This window comes from Aegilops tauschii, chromosome 2 (assembly GCF_002575655.3).
Source record: "Aegilops tauschii subsp. strangulata cultivar AL8/78 chromosome 2, Aet v6.0, whole genome shotgun sequence".
NCBI lineage: Eukaryota > Viridiplantae > Streptophyta > Magnoliopsida > Poales > Poaceae > Aegilops > Aegilops tauschii.
The window spans coordinates 381,304,568-381,328,509 of NC_053036.3; the positions used below are offsets into that span (position 1 = coordinate 381,304,568).

The following is a 23,942-nucleotide window of genomic DNA, read 5'->3' on the forward strand; positions in this document are numbered from 1 at the left end:
TTGTGGGGGCCTCAGGCAAAAAGAAGTAAAATGAAAAAAATGGAGCTCCAAAAGCACAAAGTGGTGGGCTGGAAGCGGTTGCTGTCGCTAAATTTATGCAGCTCCAAGACCATCTTCTATATTTTGTTCAAGGTACTCTCTTCACCAACTTTTCGTGTACAACAAACAGCCTTTAAAGCAAGCTGAATAATGCATATGGTGTTCTTGTCTCAGAGTAAATCAGGTTAATAGTGCAGTAATACAGGCTCTTGGGAGGGAAAAAGGAGCATGGCAGGTGCTATCTATCCACCATCTTATATACATATCTTACTTATAATTGCACTGGCAGAAGCACAGGTGTCCTTTCTCCATTACCTTGTAGAGGTAGCATAGTGGCTCTGCCGCAGCTTCTGCTCCCATTAGCAGCGCGCCAGAGGTATGAAAATGCGGAAGCTTTCCTGCAGATAATGCCACTTATGCACTTTTTTAGCATCCACTCTAGCTCCACTTTAAAAAGCTGCCTGCGGCAACACAGTGCTTAGTGCTTGTTTAATCCCTGGGCACACCAAACTGCCCCTTTGCCATGAAAGATCTAAACAGCAGCCTAGTTAACTGCTGCTTCCATTAAGTAGCTATACTAGTACGTAGTAGACAGAGAAAGAAAAAGAAAAGAAAAGATCAAAAGAAGGGCATGCAGTGATTAGGGTTTCTTTTCTGCTTTTGTCTTTGTGTTTTCTTTTACAGTAGTATTTGCTGCTCTTCTCGATCTCTGCTCGAGTCGAGTCGTTTCTCAAACTGCGTATATACTTTTTCTCCCTTGAAGCGCTCCTTTTGGGGCGAATGGCTTTGTGATGATTAGGGCTTGGCCCTTTTGCTTCCCTTTTGGGTCATATGTGACCAAAGATTTCTTTGACTGTGACCACTACTAGCTCAGATTAGTTTGAACACATCATACTGTGCACAGACACACCACACTACTACTACATGGCAATGCCAGAATCCTAGACTGAAGCTGATAGGCTTGCTCTCCTCAGGTACTACTAGGAGCTTAGGAGAAGTTATAACTAACCATTAAGTAGGTTTGCTGGTACATGCGGTTGTGAATAATAGAAACTCACGCGCATTGCAGCGGTGAAACTTAGATGGGATGTTGATTGATAAGATTTCTCTTGGGCCGGCGGCGTGAGCGGGAAGTCATGCGTTTCTGATCCTTTTGTTATGGACGGCTGATCACTCGACCCCTTTTCGCTCTTCGTATCCCCATAAAGAACATTGTTCGCGCACGGCTTTTGATGCAAATGCACACAGTAATGACCGGTCAATGATGCTGTTAACCTGGCTTTGTTACATCCTTTGGCTTTTCCCTGACAGTTAATTCCGCTCCTAGTGGCGCTAGTGTACGTACCATTGCAAACCACTTGAACACTCCTGCTTCTAGGAGTTCTCCCTTTGCTACGTAGTACTAATTCTTTGTACTTTGAAGGCGTTTGCAACTCAAACATCACTAAGCTTGCAGCATTAGAAATATATGCATGCTGTTATTAAGTCATTGTTAGATCTCACAAGAACATTTCCTAGCATACATATATGTATATTCTCTGCACTCTAGCTTAGCTAGCCTATAGGGAGGCACATTTGGATCGGCACTGAAACCAGGGAACTAGTAGTACTAATCTGGACCTGATCAACGAGCTCGTCAATCCCTGATGCGTCAAGCAACGCAGCCTGCTTTCAAGGGAGCAGGAATGCCGAAAAGCCCCAGCTTTGCTGAACACCATGTGGCTGTTTTATGCGCCACTTTTTTGAGTCGTGTTTTATGTGCTACTGGCCTGGCCTACTGCTGCTACTGGTAATTTTTGCCACGCCATGCCATGCATATACTCCTACACACACATACATACATCGATCATATGGGGGCGTAGAGGGGAGTCGGAGTGCACGCGCTTTATTCCTTATACTTTGAGTCTGGGGAGAAAGAGGCCGTACACAGTTCCCGATTCTTTTAGGGCGCAGAGATCTCTCCCCGGAAAAAGAAAACCAATTTGAACCGGGCCCTCTCAAAAGATGAGAGGTCACTGCAGGCAGGCCACATCCGATCGATCGTATCGATCACATAAAGCATCACATGTTGTATCGTCATCATTGCTGCATCGATCAGACACATTCTCTCTTCTTAATGCGATCAAATGTATCACTATACGACCGGGGAGTATATATCAAATAAAGGTGTATGGACACCTTACTACCACTGTGCATTTCAGGCATATTCTTTTATGTATTTTGTCGCTTTGGGTTTTTTTTTCTCGCCTACACATACCTTTGGCTTGTATGACTTTGCTAGTTGCCGGCGTGTTTTCATATGTGTTTGTATTGGCTGTGTGTATCCTCGTTACGCAGAGATCGGGTGTGTGCTCATTGAGTTTTGTATCCTCTTGATGCTTTATTTTAAGCTTAAAGTTCACCCTCTGTCGGAAAAGTTGAATTTGTTAGCCTAACTGGAGCCTTGAGGTGCTGCTTGTGTATGTATGCATCTATGTAAATGGAACATTCTAAAATTATTGATGTTTATATGAGCATAAATAATTGTTGATTCTTCATAGGCAAATAACATCTTGAGATCAGATGGGAATGTCTCCCACTAAACAAACATCGTCGAAAAGCCTGAAATAAATCCAGGATAATGCGAGCACCAGTGCGTATATCTAAGCTACGCTCGTTTGCATTTGTTACTAATTGTTGATACTACAGTAAGGTTTTGTGAAGATATGTTATATGGGGTTTGCACGTACTCCCTCCGTAAAAAAAGTGATCTAAACGCTCTTAAGTTTTTGACGGAGGAGTATATGGTAGCATGGAGAGATGGCAAGGCCATAAGAGCAACTTTAGCAGAGTGGCCAAAACGGTAGCATTCAAAACGCATTGGAGCTCACTCCATGACTGCCAAAACGTTGGCCTCCACAACAATTGAAGTGCACTCCACTACTTTTTAGAGGCTGCCGAGGCAATGTGCAAACTTAGATTCTTCAAAATTGAAGCCATCATAATTTTCTCTGCTATTTCTGCTATATTTGTGCATGTATACTCTAGTTAATAAAACCACCACTTCACAAAAAGATTGCACAATTGCCACCATTGTTTGAATTCGATCACCATCAGTTTGCAGAATTGAAGCGTACAAATGAAAAGACAAAGGTAAAACATACCTACTCGACATTTCATTGAACGTTCACTCACTCTCGCCCATTGATTTTGCCAGCTGCCAGGACGATGGGGGGATAGGAGTCACATGGGGCGCAGTAGAGCTTGACACCTTCTTGCACTTTTGAATATTGTTGTTCGTGATGCGCGCTCAACCGTAACGGACCCGTTGCGGAGGGTTGCGGCGGCGGGAGGGGGGGGGGGGGGGGTAGGAGGATGGAGCCAACGTCGGTAATCGTGGTGAAGGGTTGTTCACTAGTGCATCCATGTCATCGTCGGTTTCCGACAAGGTGCTGACTTAGGCGGCGGCTGGATAACGAGGCGGGAGACGTAAGATCCTGCAAGGCGTCGATGGGATGGGACATGGGGGTCATTGTATAGTCCATGGTGTCGTCAACAGGGGTAGTGGGTGCTGGAAGCGTTGCTATGGCAAGGCAAGACGACACCGTCGCCTGCAGGAAGGAGCTAGAACAGAAATGCCCGTCACGCCAAAGAAATTTTGCGGGATGGGTGCACCCCAACATATCCCCCTTCCTCCAAATATGAAGGACACAGGGCTCGTTTTGGGGCGCTCTCGGCAATTTCAGTGATGCGATCTGGGTTGATGACTTTGGTATAGTGCTATTTTGCGCCTCATTCGCCAAAATGACAATTATTATGGTGTTTGACCCATTCAGCGGCTCTGCTAGATTTGCTCTAAGTTTTGCAAGTAGAGTGAGTTGTACGAAAGAGCCGTCCCTTTGCTAAATACAACCTCCATCCCGAATTATTTTTTCTAAATTTGTCTAAATACGGATATATCTAACATTAGACAAATCTAAGACAAGTAATTTGGAACGAAGGGAGTATATGTCAGGCTACCGTTGTATGGATTCTTCCCGTTTGCCATTTTACTCGCTAGTTGTACAAAAGATTCCTGGCGATGATGATTACCGTCACAACTCACAAACATATGTATTCTTAGCTTTCTCTTTCTCGCAAATAAATAAATAAAATCCGAGCTTTCTCTAAAAAAATTGATGCTCATATAAATAGATTTTTGTAAGTTAATTGTGACGCCAACGCTAAGTATTTGCGTGCTGGATATCATCATTTGCATGTGTCATGTCTCTGTGTTGGAACCTTAATGTACTATTTTAGTGAGACCTATCTTTCACAAAGTTGATGTTTAAACTCTTGCGTACGTACGTCCACTGAGCCAAACCAGGCCAGTGAGCAATGCACATTTGTCACTTGTCCAAATCCTTCCAGATCGGGTGAAAAATCTTATGCTTGTCAGTTTGCTCACTTTGATGCAGTGACGCATAGAATTTAGCTCCCTGGTCATTCTTTAGAGGCAAGTGATGACATACAAAATTCTGGCCACAAAGATACTGCGTACGTCCATACGATCTCCTATCCTCACCTGTCTCCGAGACACTGTGGTAGAGATAGAGAGGGGGAATGGGAGGAAAAGCTGAGGCGCCTTTGTGTATGTGCTTTGTCAGCACATGCATTCTCCTCTACTCACCAAGCCAACAACACCTTTTTCTTTCCCACCACAAAATCCACTTTGGACCCAAAAAAATGGAGTCCCCCAAAGAGAAAGAGAAAGAGAAAGGGAAAGAGGAAGAGAGATAAACATACGCAGCCCTCCCCAACAAGAAAGGCACAAATTCATACACCGAAATCCGTTCCTCCTTCACCCCTAACCCCTAGCTGCTAGCCTGCTCAAAAGATGAACACTCATTCACCAATATAAAGCAGCACCACAGCGACCACTTGCTCTGCAGTGGCACCTCGTCTATATCTACACATCTCGCTCGCCGTCTTTGTCCGCACATCCTCTGAGCTAGATATCAGCCGGCTGCACGTACGTACTGCTTGCTCTGCCGTACCGTTGCTAGCTGCGTCCATCGGATCGGTTGGAGCTAGCTAGGTAGCTATTGGCGGTAGCTCGACATGAGGGCCGGGGGGTGCACGGTGCAGCAGGCGCTCACGGCGGAGGCGGCGGGGGTTGTGAAGCAGGCTGTGAGCCTGGCGCGCCGGAGGGGGAACGCGCAGGTCACGCCGCTGCACGTGGCCAGCGCGATGCTGGCGGCGCCGGCGGGGCTCCTGCGCGCGGCGTGCCTCCGGTCGCACTCGCACCCGCTGCAGTGCAAGGCGCTGGAGCTGTGCTTCAACGTCGCCCTCAACCGACTGCCGGCCTCCGCCGCGGTCGCCTCCTCGCCGCTGCTCGGCGGCCACGGCCACCACCACTACTACCCGCCGTCGCTCTCCAACGCGCTCGTCGCGGCCTTCAAGCGCGCGCAGGCGCACCAGCGGCGCGGGTCCGTCGATAGCCAGCAGCAGCCGGTGCTCGCCGTCAAGATCGAGCTCGAGCAGCTCGTCGTCTCCATCCTCGACGACCCCAGCGTCAGCCGCGTCATGCGCGAGGCCGGCTTCTCCAGCACGCAGATCAAGGCCAACGTCGAGCAGACCGTGTGCAGCACCACCACCACGGCGGCCACCAACACCAATCCCCACCAAAACCCTAACCCTAGCAGCACGACCACCACAAGCAAGCATCAAGAAACCTCCAAGGCCAAGCTCCCACTCGGCCAGGCGCGCGACGAGGATGCTGCCGCCGTGCTCCACTGCTTGGCCGGCCGGAGCAAGACGAGGGTCGTGGTCGTCGCTGAGAACACTGCCGCGGCGGAGGCCACGGTGCGCGCGGCCATGGACAAGGTCAAGAGAGGCGACGCCAAGCACGACGCCCTACGGAGCGCGCAGGTGGTCAGCCTCCGCGTGTCTTCGTTCCGGGAGATGCCGAGGGAGGAGGCAGAGAGGCGGCTGGGCGAGCTGCGGTGCCTCATCAAGAGCCGGGGGCATGTCCTGCTGGTGGTGGAGGACCTCAAGTGGGCGGCCGAGTTCTGGAGCGGCCACGTCCAAGGAGGCCGGAGAGGGTACTACTGCCCCGTGGAGCACGTGGTGACCGAGGTGCGCGCCCTGGTGTGCGCGGCCGGCGGTGAGCACGGGCTCTGGCTCGTCGGGTTCGGGAGCTACCAGACGTACACGAAGTGCAGGGCGGGGCAGCCGTCGCTGGAGAACCTGTGGGGGCTCCAGACGCTCACCGTCCCCGCCGGCAGCCTCGCGCTGAGCCTCACCTGCGCCTTGGACGACAGGTAAATCCGGCCGTCCCGATCTAAAGCTGATACGTTTCCCAGGGCGCATCAGTATGTGAATGTCCCTGTCACTTCAGGTGGAGGAATCAGTCCGAACAAGACGTGTCTCTGACAATTCGTTGCTGGGCAAGTAGCCTAGCTAGCTGCTACCTGCTAGTAGTAGTTCTCAGTTGTCTTGTAGCACTGACTCTCTGGTCTCTGCCCCGGCCTGCAATGTGGCTTTCATGCTTTGCTGAGGCAGGCTGCTATGAGCGTGAGCGACCGATCAGTGAAAGCTTTCGCCTTTTGCGTGCTTTCCTGGCAAAAGCTTTAGGGCCGTAGCTAGCGCCTCTCAACAGCAATCTTTAATTTGTTTGCCCAACTAATCAATCTTACTAGCATCATAGATTCATAGTCGATTGGATTAGCTGAGGACATGTGGATCGATGGGTGAGGTGAGGTGACAGTGGAATCTTATTCCGTTTGTTCTTTCTTTGTGCAGTGCACTGGGCGCAGTCAATCAGTCCATGAAAGCGAGCTCCGACATGGATGGGAACGGACCGGTGCCCCGCTGGCCGCTTTTGGGCGGCGCCCAGCTGAACTCTAGATGCTGCGGCGATTGCTCCGGCGTCAGGATTGACACCAAAGCCGCATTGCCGCCCTCCTTCGTGTCCTCGTCCACCATCCCATCCTGGCTCCAGCATTGCCGCGATCAGGTACTGTACCGTAGTACTCGAGTGTCCAATCATCATCATAAATCTTGATGCACGTTATTAATTAGTTGCTCCGATCCAATCTTGTTTTGATCTTCATCACTGACCTTTGTGTTTGCACCTGCAGGAGCCTACGCATGTCATGGATCTCAGCAGGAACTGGAGCTCCATCTGCAGCAAACCATCTCAGCGGATGACGCTGCACTTCTCGGCACCCGTGTCTCCGGCCTCCTCCATCTCCTCCTATGAGCATGGCCACCAGCCTCGCCAGTCATGGCTTCTCGCCGATCTCGACGGCAAGCATCCATGGAAACCCAAGTGCGAGGCCGACGAGAAGGTCTCGTCGCACGATTCCGGCGCTTCCAACGGCTCCGTGGAGGTGGAGTGCCGTTCCAGGTTCAAGGAGCTCAACGCCGAGAACCTCAAGCTTCTTTGCGCCGCATTGGAGAAGGAGGTGCCGTGGCAGAAGGAGATCGTCCCTGAGATCGCGAGCACCGTCCTTCAGTGCCGGTCAGGGATCGCCAAGAGGCGCGACAAGTCGAGGTCGACGGATGCCAAGGAGGAGACGTGGATGTTCTTCCTCGGAGGCGACGCCGACGGCAAGGAGAGGGTGGCCAGTGAGCTCGCCAACCTCGTCTTCGGCTCGCGCAAGAACTTCGTGTCCATCAAACTCGGCGCCTCATCGACGTCCGCATCCTGCTCCACCGAGGAGCACAGGAGCAAGCGGCCCCGGACGTCGGCGGCGACCGAGGGCGAGGCCTACCTAGAGCGGCTCTACGACGCCGTCTCCGAGAATCCGCACCGTGTCATTCTCATGGAGGATTTCGAGCAGGCCGATCAGTACTGCCAGGTCGGCATCAAGGAAGCCATCGACAGCGGGGTGATACGGAGTCAAACCGGCGACGAGGTCGGCGTGAGCGACACCATCGTCATCCTTTGCTGCGAGAGCTTCGACTCCAAGTCTAGAGCTTGCTCGCCGCCAACCAAGCAGATGAACCCGGAGACCAAGGAGGAGCACACGGTTGATCATGATCACAAAGAAGCTGAGACCTCCTCGTCTTGCTTTGATTTGAACATCAACATAGAGAGTGAGCATGCGGATGAGCGTGATGTCTGCCTGCTCACGGCGGTCGACCGGACGCTGTTTTTCAGAAGACGGGAGGACTTGTGATTGTGCACATGAAAGGATCCATGCATGTGTTCATCGTCAGGGGGTTTCTGATGGGGAAAAAAAAGAAGCTAGATTAACTACATGTATGATTAGCTCTTCTTTCCGTTTGTTTCTTCGTTCAAAACTTGTAGTTTCTTTCTTTGTGGTTTGGTTTTTGGGATACCAGGGTTTAAGGATTGGATCAATGGCATATTAAATGGAGGTGATGTAAATTTGTTCTGGTGATATTAATGTGTTTTCATCTACTCTACGGTTTGGGTATTGTGCACACCAGCACTTTGACGTGTAAGCTGTATTCTAGTGTAAAAAATGTTACTATATGGAGTTGGAAGGCATAGTGTCGGTCCTATATGACTTTATTGTTGCTGATATGTCGGGTTATTTTAATTTTTTCTGTCAAACTGTTGATGTTTGACTGTGTGTATCTTAGCTATGTAGAGGCCAGGTGTTTCCTTTAGTGCTTCTACCTTTCCTCACAATGCTATTACGCCGATAAGTAGACTTACCCCTCCAAACTGAGAAGCTAGACTAAGGATCATCCAAAAACAACAAAAATGTGGGGGCAGGCAACATGGATTTTGTAGGTAATGGAAGGCCATCCACCCTGCCCATGCCTCTTGCAATGTTAGAAGATATACTTACAATAATAATTTATTGAAAAGAAGGCTAGAAAAATAGCAAGAATATGCCAAACGGTCACTATAAAGGGGCAAATCCCATCACCAAAATCACGACATGGCTGCAATACTTACAAACTAGCACATAAGATCCGGCGCGATGACCCTTGGAGGCGGTGTGGTGTGAATTTAGAGTGTCAGCATGGTCGGGCGGTGCATGGCAACCTCTTTGTCGGCGCGGTGCATGGGTGCTTGTGCTCGGGCCAGGCCATGGCTTGCAGCGGCTGTGGTGGCGTGCAGGTTTCCCTACATCCGGTGGTGGACTATCTAGGGTTAGTTTGTGGAGGGCCTCCAGTGCTGGACCTGATCCGGCCCGTGGAGGTCCATCGCTCCGGCTGCCAGAGGGCTGCCTCAGCTATGATGTTGTCTGCCTCCTTTGATCCATGCCCCCGAGCCAAGGTGGGGCTCCCATTGCGTGGACCGACGTCGAGGATGTCCGGTGCTGACCGACGACAGTTGCTCTGTAACTCTGTCCGGTTCTTCCTGCCTGGTTCTCGGACATCTTGTTGCTCCTGTGGCAGTGGTGAGTCTGTCATGGATGCCGAGGCGATGACCCCATATGGTGAGGTTGCGCACTTAGCTCTGTAGTGAGCAATGCGTCAGTGGTGTTGGGGCCTTCTCTTGGCTATGGGGGCAGCAAGGGGAGGGGTGGTGGGTGATCATTGCGTTATGGTGGCTTCGGCGTTGTGGCTTCCTAGTTTGGATCTAGAGTTCTCGTGCCGGCCATTTGGCTCCTCCTTCATGTAGGGTCCAGATGAAAATCCTAATGCGTCGACTCAGGCTCGGCGGCAGCGACACTTCACGTCATTACCCTCTTGGGGGCTTCTTTAGGGAACTAAGATACCACCCGAGTGTTGTGCGTCGACATCTTCGGGCTTGCCTTGATCCTAACTTGAAGCTTCTTTGGGTCTGATATGGTGTGAATTCGTTGGTCTCCTATCACTTACACGTGTCCTTGTGGTCATCGTTCTCGGTCCTTATGATCTGCTCGCAGGATCAAAGCTCCATGCCCCGGAGTGAGATGGCAGATGCTTGCCCTCCCTGATGATTCTTGGTATGTTCGGTGCATCAGGGTTTTGTAGTTTTCCCAGGCGGCGCGGTTCTATCCCGGTTCGGTAGTTTAGCTCAGTCTCATATTAGGTGTGGCAACTCATATTGTCTTGTTCAACTTCGGGTTGGTGGTGTTCTTGTTGTTCTCTCGGTTGCCATGTTTATCTTTTGACTCACTTGTATGGGGGATTTTCCTACCACCATGTATCGGTTTGGCCGTTTGGACTTTATAAATAAAGCTCAACGAAGGTCTGTTATGAGAGAAGTAAGCACAGGATATATGTTCCCATATCGGATATATGTTGTCGTATCCCAGGTACTTGAATCTCCTAGCAGAAATGACTGAGAAATTCGTCTGCTTGCCACCGAAAGTTTTGGCGGAGGTGCATTTTCGGTCAACCACGTTCACAAGATCAATAATTTTATTCAGAAACGAGGGATCAGTGTGCTAACAACATTTACTCATCTGTACGTTTATACATTTATACCTAGGAAGAAGAGTTCTCTTTGCTGAATTGTCTTTTTCATCATGTGTGTAAGTTTACACACACACACACTTTTGGAGGAGGCCGAGCTCCATGGAGGCCTCCATTTGCAAAATTCAAAATTTATCAAAATTCATATTTTTACATTTCAAAAAATTCTAAAAGAATACAGATATATATGGAGGTATAATGTACATGTGTGTAAATTTTTAGGACAAAGTACGTTCAAATGAGGGATGTGGAAAAAACATAAACAAATCTGAGGCTTTTCAACACATGATACCATTCATCCTTAAAGTCCAGATATTTGACTTTTTTGAACAGGTCCCATTTCAAAGGTATTTCGTCCTGATTTTTTACGCACATGTACATTTCATCCTTGTATACTTGCATATTTTTTCAGATTTTTCTGAAATCAAAAAGTTTGAATTTTGAATACTCTTTTAAAAAATAAATGGCTCCATGGAGCTTGGTCCCCAAAATGCCCTACTCTCGGATCTCTCATTAGTCATCACTACAACTAATGATCGCTAGACGGCTTAAAGCATGGTAGCTCGGTAGTATACTTATAATGTAACTATATGCACTAAAAGATGTGATGGCAGTACTTAACTAGAGCTACATATGTATCTCAAGTACTAGACTGAGAGTGGTTTATGATGGCTTGGGGATCCAAGGATACGATCGAGAGCTAGGTTTGATCCCTTAGATCTCTTTTGCATGACGCATCATGATATGCTACGTACATACGTATACGCCTACATGGCAGAAAAGGCCTAGACAGCCAAGCAAGCCATACATATCATGACGATGTGCTCTCTTTAGCGTTCTACCACCTCTTTTCTCTTTTCTTCCTTCTTTTGGTGCGTCTTTTCGTAAGGCAAAATATCCAAAAGAGAAAATACTCATTTGATCAACATGGAAGCTAGGTAGATCATATGGACTGGTCAAGAAAAGATGTGGCAAGGAGAAGAGAATAGTATACCATGCATGGGACGGTAGCAACCAAAACTTATGTCTTGTGTGGGTCAGCAAGAGATGAGTGAATGATAATCCCGAGGTAAGCCTCGATACCGCGAGACCGGCCGCAGGTCTTGCCTACTTTTAGGAAAGCCACACGACTCTCAGCATAGCTTGCTTTATATAGAGCTTTAATTCAGCAAGATGATTTTTTGTCAAGGAAAGTGGAACTTGTTGTATGATTAAATTTTGCGTGCAAGGTCCCTACAAGAAAAAAAATTGTGCTTGCATGGTACTCTTTATGTTCAAAACTACATTGCATGTTAGTATTCGTTAGCAAAGCCACACATAGAGAACATGGTGTCACCCTGTTGGCTAGGCTCGCATGGAGCGTGCTAGCCCACCAGCAGAGTGGCGCTAGTGTTTAAAGATTTCTTCTATAAAAACATGCCTATGGAAATAGGTGGAACGTCTTACCTCGTTAGAGGCGATGGTTTCGTGTTAAATATGCAGGGGCATATCCCTGGAGGTGCGGTTAAATTTGGTCGTTAGAGGCGACCAAATTTGTTTTCTCTGCCGGGCGGCGGACGAGTGTGCTGATCACCTCCTAGCACGCTGCTCCTACACCCAAGCTCTATGGAGTCTGATGCTCAACCGCTGGAACCTCCCCACCACTCTTGCGCCGACGGCGGCGACAACCAGCCTTGCTGATTGGTGGGAGTCCAACATGGTGAACGCTAACCTGACCAACTCAAAGGGCTGGGGCGGTCTGGCAGTGGCAATCTGGTGGTTCACGTGGTGCGAGAGGAATGCCCGGATTTTCCAAAGCAAGGCGTCCACCGTCAGTGCGGTCTTCAACCTAGATTGATGAATTTAGGACATGGAACCAGGCTGGGCGTCATAGGATTCAACTGTTTTTGGACAGACCTCGAGAGCCAGACTGAATTATGTGCTGATGTATGTTGCTGGGCTGCCGGCTGTTGGCATAGTTGATGTATAGCGGCCTGCTCCGACCAAATACTTGTAACACCTTTCCTCTTATAAATGAAAAAGAGAAGCTGCTCCGACAGCGTTTCGTCAAAAAAAAAATCCCTGGAGGTGCATATATGCGTGGGTTACAAGGAGAGAAGAAAACGAAAGAGAGAAGATTAATTACAACACGCATAACCTCCCACCAGAATTAAAAAGCTACAAGATAACTCCTTGAACCTAAATGTGATAGTCTATGTTAACAATGCCTTCAAAGGCTAGGCTAGTTCTGGATTGTCTCGTTTTTTAAGCCAACATAAAGCGGGCGCAAAAATACACCGGTCTAATACCAATCGTGTACCGAAGCATATCTCTTTCGCATGGTGAGCCAATAAACAACTTGAAAATGCATCATAATCCTATATACATTGGTTTTGGTAATCTATATCTATATCTCAAAAGAGCGAGTTATGGAGAGCCAATATATCTCATACGTTCAACCACGTCTGTGTTTAGCACTAAACAAGTTAGCACCCTCCCCTAATTTTTTTTGCGAGAAGCACATTCCCCTAATTAATGTATACCTAATATCAACATGCAATTAAGACCTTGCCAATTGTTTCTCCATTTTTGGGCACAACATGTTTTTTAGGGAACGGTCGGGGGGGGGGGGGTACCTATATGATGCATTTTGCATCAAATATACCCCAAGACGCACAGGCACGAGCCCACATGCCAGCCCATTAGCGCCATTCATGTCCTTTGTTTCCGTGTTTCACATTTTTCTATTGTACGTACTATAGTGACTTATCGGCACTAGCACATGGTTTTTTCCCGGGTTTTTTTCAATACTATTTCTAAAGAGCCTGATTTTTTTTGAAAATCTGAACATTTTTTTGTAAAAGGCGACTTTTTTGAAACTATGAACATTTTTTAAAGCACAAACATATTATTGAAATTCCTGAATATTTTTTTAAAACTGGGAACAATTTTTAAAATCACAAATGTTTTTCTAAACCAGGACCGTTTATTTTAAATAGTTTTTTTCGAAATTGCAAACATGTTTTTAAAACTATGAGAAAACTTCGATTTTTAATCATTTTTTAAATTGTGAATACATTTTGAAATATCGAACATTTTTCGAAAACTGTGATACTTTCAAAATAAGAAAGATATTGATTTTTTAATAAATATGATTTTTTAAAATTCCTAATATTTTTTGTATTTTTTGACTCAAAAAAATAAATAAAAGAAAGAAATCCAATAAAAAAAAGAAAAAGGGAAAACCGGTTCATGAACCTTGTAGAAGGTTCCCCAAAACCGGTCAGGAACCTTTTACAAGGTTCCCTAAAACAGATTTTCTAGGGGAAAACGGATTGTGCAGTAAGTAAATGGGCGGGCCAGTGTGTTTGTGCGCCAATTTGATAAGAGCCCGACAAATAGAACATTCCCATTATGGTGTTTCGTACAGAACCTCCTATACCACGCGCTGCACACAGGGAGGAGGCATTTCCTATCGGCAGTCTATTTCGTGAGGCCAGCCCATCTATTTTTTCCTGTTTTTAAAAACAAAAAATGTACAAGCAAGGGGCGGTTCATATTTGGCGCTTTAGGTGCCCGTTGTAGATTATTTTGCAAATGGACGCCTGAAATGCACACCCTCTGTTGCGAGCTGGGCCGACCCATTTTGCGTTTTTCTTTTATCGGTTTAAAGTGCAAAAAATGGTGCGCGTGCGATAGATCGAAGTCGAGACTTGTACGTTCACAGCGCGCCACAATAACGGCTAGGAACAACACACACTTTGCGCGTAGTAGCTTCTTTCGGTCTTTTATTCTTTCTCCAGTTCGCATCTCTTTTCCTTTTTCTTTCTTTTTTCTATTCTTTTTTCTTTTACTATTTATTTCTTTTTATTAAATGTGTGATTTTAAACTGATGAGTTTTGCTTAAAAATTGAAAATCTTTCTCAGAACTTCATGAACTCCTTTCCAAATCGATGATTTTTTTTATAATTTTTGAACTATCTTAAGCATTTGAATGAACTTTTTCCAGACGTGTGAACTTTTTTCAAAACCGATGAACTTTTTTTTCAAAATCGATGATTTTTTTTTAATATTGAATGAAGCTTTTTTTCAAAATTGATGATTTTTTTTCAAAATCGATGGAATTTTTTCAAATCCGTTGAACTTTTTTCGAATCTAATGAACTTTTTTTCCAAACTCAATGAACTTTTGCAATTTTTTGAAAACTTTTCCAAGTTTGATAAAGTTTTTTTTCCAAATTTTGAGAAGTCCACGGTCAACAGGGTTAAATGATCAAATAAATATAGCAAAACAGAGCGAGCGAGGATCGATCCTGTTGTCGACAGCTCGAGCAATGCATGCGCCTTGCTAACGGGTCAGACCACCAGATCGTGCCCGTGAGCGCCAGTACGGCAACCAACGCTCGAAGCGCTGACTAGGAGCTCCCCAAGTAAACGTTATGATTTGAACCCACGACTTCTCTTTGTCTACTATAAGCTACGGAACAACCAGGGCACCCACCCCAAATGTAATTTTTTACATCGTTTTATTATTTTTAACTTTCTTTTTTCCAGATCTTTCTTCTATTTTCTTTTTTTTTCAGATCTTCCTTCTTTTATCTTTTTTTTCCTTCTCTTCTTTATTTCTTCTTTTCTCCTTTTATTTTTCTTAAAATGCGACCTTTTCTTATCAAAATGATGAAAAATCAAAATCCGGTGAATCGTTTTTGAATTCCTGAACTTTTTTTACGTTGACAAACTTTTCTAAATTCTTAAGCTATTTGTGTAATTTGATGTAATTTTTTTAAAATTTGATGAACGTATTTTTTCAAAGTTAATGGACTTTTTACCAAATTTTGATTAATTTTTTCAAAATTAATGAACTTCTTTCATTTTGTGAACTTTTTCGAAGTTGCTGAACTTTTATTTGAAACCGATGAACATTTTTTCAAATAGATGAACCTTTTTAAAAATTAGTGACCTTTGAGAAGTCCACGGTGAACAGGATTAAGCAATCAAATATAGTGAAACGGACCGAGCGATGCAAGCACCTTGCTGATGGACCTGTACAGCAACCAACGCTCAAGGTGCTGACTAGAAGCTCCCCAAAAAAGAATTATGATTCGAATGCTCGACCTCTCTTCTTCTAGAATAAGCTACGGTAACCAAACAGGCCACCCACCAAATTTGATTAGTTACATCATTTTATTATTTCTTATATTTTATTATTTTCTTTTTTTCCCCTTCCTTCCTTCCCTTCTTTCTTTTTTATTTTTTCCTTTTCCATTTAGTTTTTATTTTTCTCAAAGTGTAACCTTTTCTTATCAAAATCGATAAAAAATCAAATATGGTGAATTTTGTTGTATTCATGTACCTTTTCCAAGTTGATGAACTTTTTTGAATTTGTCCCCTATTTTTTGAAAATCCATGTTTTTTTCAAATTCGATGAACTCAAAATCAATGAATTTTTTTTTCAAATATTTTGAACTCTTTTAAAAAATTTAATTAATTTTTCTCAAATTGGTGAACTTTTTTTTATTTTGTGAATTTGTTTGAAAATTGATAAATTACATAGGTGAACTTTATTTAAAATTTGTGAATTTTTTGTTATGTTTGTGAACGTGTTTTCCAAATCCGTGAACTATTTTGAATTAAATTTTCCATTTTTTTGGTGTTTTAGTTTTTCATCTTAGAAGTTTTTTGAGAGATTAATGTTGTTCTAGATGAAGGCTCAGATAGAGCTATTTCCTGATGGTAGTCGACAAGTATGGCCAGTGTACTGGTTACTTTTTTTTGTTGAGAAGGGTGTACTGGTTACTGAGCGAGCCTGCGCAGCGCACCCCTCACTCCCCCAGCAGGCCCTTTTGGGGCAGCCCATGCAGGGCGCGCTCTGTTTTTAATGTGTTTTCTTCAATTTCACTTTTGTTTATCTTTTCTGTTTTTTGTATTTTAAATAATTTGGGATTTCAACACGTTCCATTTTTTAAACTGTGCTAAAGGAAGGCTTAAATGTTCAAAAAATCATAAATGTTAGTGGATTTGAAAAAAAATTCCATGACTTTATGGAAAATGTTAGCATATTCTAACAATGTTCAGAATTTCGAAAACATGTTCACAAATTCAAAAAATGTTTTTCATTTTATAAAAGAATGACCGCATATTAAAAAACTCATTATTTTGGAAATAAATGTTCATGAATTAAAAAAGGTTATGAAATTGAACAAATGTTTGCAAATTCAGAATTTGTTTATGATTTTTTAAACTATTCAGAAAATTCAAAAAACAAGTCATGAATTAAAAAAAGTTCATCCATTCAAAAAATATTTGCTGATTCAAAAATTATTCAGGTATTGGAAAAGTATTCATGCATTTCGAAAAAGAAAAAAATGTGCATGAATTACAAAATTGTTCCCCAATTTCCTAATAATGTTCATCGATTTGAAGAATATTCGCCGATTCAAACACAAACATTCACGGGTTTAATAAAATGTTTGCAAATTGATAAAAAAAATATTCACTAATTTGTAAGATATGTTCGTCTATTAAAAAATTGTTCCTAATTCGAAAAAATGTTCATGATGTTAAAAAAATTCTTCGTGCATTTTTGAATTTTTTTCATGAATTTGAAGAATGGTCACGATTTCAAAATTGTTCACTAGTTTGAGAAATGATTATGATTTTCAAAAATTGTTCGCAATTTGAGAAAATATGTGCACAAATTTGAAATCTGGTCGCAAAAGAGGAAAAAGGAAAGGAAAAAAGGAAGAAAAATAGGAAATAAAAATAAACAGTTTAATTAAATGAAAACGAAAAAGGAAAGAAGAAAAGGAAAGAAAAAATAGAAAACGAAAAAAAGGTTCAGGGAATCCGAAATGGGCGGGCCCAAAAGGGAACCGGACACTGTAGGCGATATGCGCTATGTGGATAACGAGCGACCTACGCGCCAAATAGGATATGCCGTTTCGTACTTCGTCCGATGTGGGTGAGCCCTCGCATGGTCCGCTTTGATGTGGCTTTGCCTAGCCCTTCGCCCGCGGTCCCGAGAAGACATGTCCAATTGCGCCTTCCAACAAGCCATAGCCTGAAGAAGAGACAATGACTTTGCCACCATTTGTTGAAATAAAGGAGTGGGAAGGGTTCTGCTTGAGCCATGTTTGCTTATTGGGCTTTTTTACTCTCGTTGCAATGCACATGCATGTTTCCTAGTATAATAATAAAAGAGAGACCCAAGCCCAGGCGAGAGAACGGGGCGAACAAATCCTTGGCAGATCCTATTGATGGAAATATGCCCTAGAGGCAATAATAAAGTTGTTATTCTTATATTTCCTTATTCATGATAAAGGTTTATTATTCATGCTAGAATTGTATTGATCGGAAACTTAAATACATGTGTGGATACATAAACAAATACCGTGTCCCTAGTAAGCCTCTACTAGACTAGCTCGTTGATCAAAGATGGTTAAGGTTTCCTAACCATGGACATGTGTTGTCACTTGATAACGGGATCACATCATTAGGAGAATGATGTGATGGACAAGACCCATATATTAGCTTAGCATATGATCGTTCAGTTTATTGCTACAACTTTCTTAATGTCAAATACATATTCCTTCGACTATAAGATCGTGCAACTCCCGGATACCGGAGGAATACCTTATGTAATTTCAAAATAATTCCTACGCACACGCAAGATCCATCTAGGTGATGCATAGCAACGAGAGGGGAGAGTGTTGTCTATGTACCCTCGTAGACCAAAAGCGGAAGCGTTATGACAACGCGGTTGATGTAGTCGTACGTCTTCACGATCCGATCGATCCTAGTACCGAAAGTACGGCACCTCCGCGATCTGCACACGTTCAGCTCGGTGACGTCCCACGAACTCTTGATCCAGCTGAGTGTCGAGGGAGAGCTTCATCAGCACGACAGCGTGATGACGGTGATGATGAAGCTACCAGCGCAGGGCTTCGCCTAAGCACTGCAACGATATGACCGAGGTGGATTATGGTGGAGGGGGCACCGCACACGGCTAAGACAATGTCAACTTGTGTGTCTATGGGGTGCCCCTCTCCCCCGTATATAAAGGAGTGGAGGAGGGGTGTCGGTGGGAACGACACCTATGGGATCACTGGAATCCCTTCTACGGTTGGCGGGCGCGGGGTCGTGAGAAGAGCAGGTCTAGAAGGAAGCACACGGATCGTTTACCCAGGTTCGGGCCGCGAAGATGCATAATACCCTAGTCTTGCTTTGGTGGATGTATTGAGTGTTCTTGAGCTAGCTATGGGGTGCAACTTGCCCAAAAGAGTCGAACCCCCCTCCAGTATGCCATGGGCCTCCTTTTATAGTCGAAAGGGGCTGCCACAGTGGCATACAGGAGGTGGAAAGGTCTACAGTGCTGCGATTTTATCGCCCGTATTACAGGACAAGACACATTTAATGCATCGCTTAGGTGTCCCTTAGCTTTATCGGGGACGGGAACGGGGCCCGTCCCGTCCGTCGCCGCCTCGCCTTGCCTCGACACGCGCCTGGGCCAGCGATGCATGCGACGCCATGTAGGCAGGCAGGCAGCTGAGGTGGCGTGGTGGTAGGGTCTTCACGAACATCTGCATGCCACCACGCAGGTGCTTGCTGAGTTGGCGTAGAGGCCGCCCGTCGCCATGCAGGTGCCTGCCCAACTGGTTGAGCTAGCAGCTGCTTGGGGACGGCGGTGGAGTCTTGGTTGACGTGGGCCTGGCTGTGGCCCCGCTGACGCCCTCGGCAAGGGCCTTGCCGGGGGCCCGGCAAGGGTCTTGCCATGGCGTTGCAGTCGTCCCCGGCAAGGCGCTTGCCCGGGGTCTTGTGGATTCCCTCGGCTGGGATCCCGCCGAGGGTCACCGTCTTCTGGTCCTCATCTGATCTTACACGTTTATGATCTTGACAAAGATCTGCATGCCACCACAGAGGTGCCTCCCGAGCCTTGGTTCCAACATAGTCGTTGGGTCGGAACCCGTGGGCTCAAGGGTGGCTCGCTCTGCTGGCATCGGGCGAGTTGCCCTGACAAGGCTCTTGCCGGGGCCGCGGAGGCCGCCTCGGCAAGGGCCTTGCCGGGGGAGCCCACCTCGCCCTCTTGCTCTTTTGTGTTCCTGGTCTTGGCGTTGCCTTGACCGTCTTGTGCTCCGGCTCCCCTCCTTTGCCCTGCTGAGTGTGGTTGTGGCGCGTGCGCGGCTCTGACTGCCCGCGCACAAGTAAAGGGGTCAAAAGGATAGCCCCTACTTTTGTACACCGACAGGAGCCCCCGGGCTTGGGCCACACATAAGCGCGACACGTTGTTGGGCCAGGCCCAAAACGGTGTGCGGGCAGGTGGGGCGGATTTTACCGCAGTAACTGTTTTGTCTGCTGCGCTTCCCCGCGACCCGCGTTGAACGCGCGACGTGGGGGGGTCATGCGCGATGCAGTTCCCGCACGCATGCGTCACATCACAGTTATTGGGAAAAGAGGCGGCCCGCGCCTTCCCCGTAAAAAGGAATAACCGCGGGCGCGCTGCTCATTTACCCCTGCAACTTCTTCAATCTCGGAACCGCCGTCCCCTTCTCCTTCCTTCCCAAGCTTTCGCCTTTGCTCGCCGCCGCTGCGCCTTCGCTGTCCTTCGTCCCTCGCTTCTCGCAACCGCCATGGCTCCCAAATCCACCAAGGGCAAGGGAGTGGCCAAAGACGCCTGGGCGACGGAGCCGCCGGAGAGTGAGCAGGTGGCGCGACGGACGCAGCTCGCCTACTTCCCCTCGACGGTCGACGCGGTCGAACTACGGGACTAATTCAAGCCCCTGTGGGGGTGTAAGATGGGGGGGGGGGAGACGACGGGGCATCCAGCCACGCGTGTCATCCCCGCCAATTGCGCCGAGGCCGCCCCAAATCGGTATCCATTCTTCGTCGATTACTTCTCTTGCGGCCTCTGCCCCCCCTTCTCTGATTTCTTCAATGACTTCATGCACACCTACGGCTTCCACCTTCTGGATTTTACTCCAAATGCCGTGGCGTGCATGGCTCTCTTTGCGCACCTCTGTGAGGGTTTCGCCGGGGTGCATCCCAACACGGCGCTCTTCCGCCACTACTTCTTCCCTCAGATCCAACCAAGGGGCACCATTTCCGGTTACGTCGCCTGGATCCCACGGTCCAAGGGGGCATACCTGGAGGGCGCTCAGAAGGAGAGGTGGGAAGAATGGCGGGGCCGGTGGTGCTGGATTGAGGAGGATGATCCACGAGATTTCTGCCAGGTTCGCCAGGCGCCGCCGGTTCGGCGGAGCGACTGGAGCGATGTTGATGCCGACGATGCGAAGCTCACGATCGCCACCAACAGGATTCTTCGCCTCACCGAGGCTGGGCTCACCCTTGACATGATCGGGGCGGATTTCATCCGCCGCCGAATCGCTCTGCCGCACAACAAGGGGAGGCCGGCCTGGCTTTTCACGAACGCCGCCGACATCATAAGGCTCCACCCCGGCCTCGACCACAACCTCACGGTGATGAGGCACGCCCATCTCTGCCAACGGCTCTTTCAGCTCGACATGAACCGCGATGGCGAGGTCGAGCGGTCCGGCAAGGCCACGAGGGCCGCCGCGAAGGCCGGCAAGGTTGCCAAGGGGCCCTTGTTTAGGTTGCTGCCGGGAGTGGTCCCACTGAGCAACAACTCTCGCCGGACCGACATCATCGCCATGATGCCGGACTTCAACGCGCATGGTCTTGACCCGAGCTGGGTCGAGCCGGAGGAAATTCAAGTGCAGGAGTTCTTCGACACCTTGCATGAGGGGTACGTCACCGCCGAGCCGCGGCTCGTCCAGGACACCACCCAGGCGGAGCTGGACTACATCGCCGCCAGGGCGGCGGAGGCAGAGCTCGCCAAGGAGGCCGGCAACGCCGGCGGCGTGGAGGACAAGGCCGCGGCGGAAGCGGAGGAGAAGGAGCTCGCCCAATGGGCGGAGGCCGCTGGGGAGGCCAGCAGCGTCGGCACCGGGGCTCCTCTCGTCGAAGATGTGGTCGGAGAGTCGTCGTCGGAGGAGGCCGAGGAGGAGGAGGCCGTGGCCGTCGACCCTCCAGCCATGGGGAGAGGGCGGGTTCTGCGGCGGGCCACCTCCGGCGAGCCGGTCCGGCCCGGCAGGGCCGCGCAACTGTGGCAGGCCCAGGAGACGTCCGCACGCCAGACGAGGGCCGCGGCAGCGAAGAAAGTGGTGAAGGCCGCGGTGGCAAAGAAGAAGGCATCCATTTCTTCCTCGTCCAAGCGCGGCCAGACGCCACCTCCTTCCCCTCCTCCGGCAAACGTTGACGCAGAGGTCACCTTTGACTTCGGATCCCTCAGCCCAAGGAGGAAGAGGAAGGCAACAGAGGAGGAGGAGGTGGAGTAAGTTTTTTATTCCCCCTTTTGTCATCTCCGTTTCCTCAAATAGTGCCGCTTATCTTGAATTATTTTCATTTTGCAGGGATGTGGAGACGCTGGCCCAGAGGGTGAAGAGGGCCAGGACCTCGACGAGCGGCCAGCCCCTGGCAGGCGCCTCCGGCACACCACTGGTGGTGTTGAGCAGTCCGGACAGCAGCCCCCGGCCCAGCCCCCAGCGTGAGTCCATCACTTGCCCTCCGCCAACGTGTGTTGGGGGTACGATCAGTTGGCGCTGACCTTGCCGTGGTTGCAGGAGGAGAACAGCAGCAGGAGGAGCCACAGAGGGCTACCCCTAACACGCTGCCCCCATCGACCACGCCGCCCCGAGGGGCGTCCCCGGCAAGGGCGCCAAGCACCGAGCCCATGCACACGGAGGAGGAGGAGGAGGTGAACTCGGGCGCTGGTGGCTTTGCCTCGGCGCCAAATGATGGGGGGGAGGGGACCTCTGCTTCCCAGCGCGGCACGGGTAAGCCACTCGCCTTCCGTTCCTGTTTGCTTTTTCTTCTTTCTGACCCCTGGTCCTGGCCTCGCCTCATCCCCTTCTCGGTATCTAGATCCCCCTTCGGCGGACCCAGAGGACATCGACACCGTCATCAAGGATGTTGCCAAGGATGCCGCAGCGGAGGCCAAGAAGATCGCCACCGAGGAGGCCGCCAAGGGCGCTGCTGAGGACGCCGCCAAGGGGCCTGCCGGGGAGGCCGACAAGGCCGCTGCCGAGGAGGAGGTGGTTGATGACCAGCCTTCCTCCTCTGCTGCCTCTGGCTCCGGCAGGTATCTGAGGGTGACCGACGACCTTTTCGTCCACCTCCCGGGGTCGTCAAGCTCCAGGGCGCCCACCGAGGGAGAGGTGTTCGACGAGGAGGTGCTTGCAGCCGCCGGGCTCGAGGTTGTTGATGAACCGAGCACCGGCGGTGACGGTTCTCAGGAGGAGCGGCTTCTCCAGGCCATGGGCGCCAACTTCCGGAAGCTCCAGGCGCTCCACCGTGCCCGCCTGGACAAGGCCAAGTCTAGGATGGCAACGGTGGACAAGGCGGAGGCGGACCTCAAGGTGCGCGTTGCCGAGACGCAGACTTGGTTCCGCCAGGCTTGTGAGGAGCTGAAGGCCGCCCAGGGCGAGCTGGCCAAGCATGATGTGGAGCTCACCATGAAGCAGGCCGACGTCGAGAAGGCCCAGGAGACGGCGAAGAACTTGGCTGCCGTGGCCGAGGCCGCTCGAACCCAGTACCAGGCCGCGCTGGATTCCCAGGAGGAGGACCTTGCCGCGCGTGAGGAGAAGCTTGCCGCAACGCTCCGCGGCAAGGATGAGGAGGTGGAGAAGCTCGTCGTGCAGCGGACCCAAGATCTGGAGCAAAGGCACGAGGAGGCGCTCGATGCCCAGGCTCTTGTTCACACCGGCAGGGCGAAGGAGCTGGAGGTGGAGCGGGACGAGCTGAAGGAGCAGGCCCTGAAGCTGTCCAAGGAGAAGGACACGCTCAACGGCGCCCTGACGGAGGCGCAGGGCGCGACCGTCAGCAGGGCCCGGGAGCTCTCCGAAGCCAACAACTCCATCAAAGACCTGAAGCTGAAACTGGAGGGCCTTGAGGAGATGTTCTCAGAGGCCAAGGCTCGGGAGGAGACCCCGGCCAAGGATCTGGAGGCCGAGAAGCTGCAGCGGAAGAACGAAGCCGCCAGCCACAAGGATTTTGTGCAGGGCGAGAATCGCTGGATTAGCCGCCTCAAGGACGTTGCCGGTAGGATCACCACGTAGCTGGCTACCATGGGGATGCCAAATGTGAGGTATGCCCCAGAGCGCAGCGGGACTCCCAATGCCAAGCCGACCCTATTCTTCGAGGGTGTCCTTGGAGCCCTGGAGCAGCTCCACTCCAACCGAGCGGCCTCCCTGGCCGATGAGTCCCGGAGGCTTTGCCGGGGTGCCATGACCAAGGTCCTCGCCAAGGTGGCGCACTAGAATCCTGACCTCGACTTTGAAGCCGCGGTGGAGAGCTTGCCGGAGGATGCGGACATCGCGGCGCTCAAGGAGCGTATCAAGCCCATCATCAGATGCATCGACGGAATCCAGAGGGTGGAGGGCCAGCGCCGAGACTAGGCACCCCGTTTCTCATTGCCGCTGCAGGTTCATGACCAAGACAATTTCTATCTTTAGTTAGAACCGCGACAACAATTTCTGTAATATAACTCTGTAGTACTTTTGATAC

General features: G+C 48.9%; 1 protein-coding gene across 1 annotated transcript; it reads left to right on the forward strand.

Annotated features, from left to right (window-relative positions):
- Positions 1–4,731: 4,731 nt before the first annotated feature.
- LOC109753184 (protein SMAX1-LIKE 3) lies at positions 4,732–8,428 on the forward strand. The gene is made up of 3 exons (XM_020312106.4): positions 4,732–6,320; positions 6,802–7,015; positions 7,140–8,428. The coding sequence occupies exons 1-3, from the start codon at positions 5,119–5,121 to the stop codon at positions 8,181–8,183; spliced, it is 2,460 nt and encodes an 819-aa protein (XP_020167695.1). The 5' UTR covers positions 4,732–5,118; the 3' UTR covers positions 8,184–8,428.
- The last annotated feature ends 15,514 nt before the right edge of the window (positions 8,429–23,942 follow it).

Excerpts from the sequence above, each read along its gene's own strand:
- LOC109753184 (XM_020312106.4), top strand. The coding sequence starts at position 5,119 with ATGAGGGCCGGGGGGTGCACGGTGCAGCAGGCGCTCACGGCGGAGGCG. Across the intron at positions 6,321-6,801 it reads ACCTGCGCCTTGGACGACAG|TGCACTGGGCGCAGTCAATC; the intron begins GTAAATCCGGCC and ends TTCTTTGTGCAG. Across the intron at positions 7,016-7,139 it reads TCCAGCATTGCCGCGATCAG|GAGCCTACGCATGTCATGGA; the intron begins GTACTGTACCGT and ends TTGCACCTGCAG.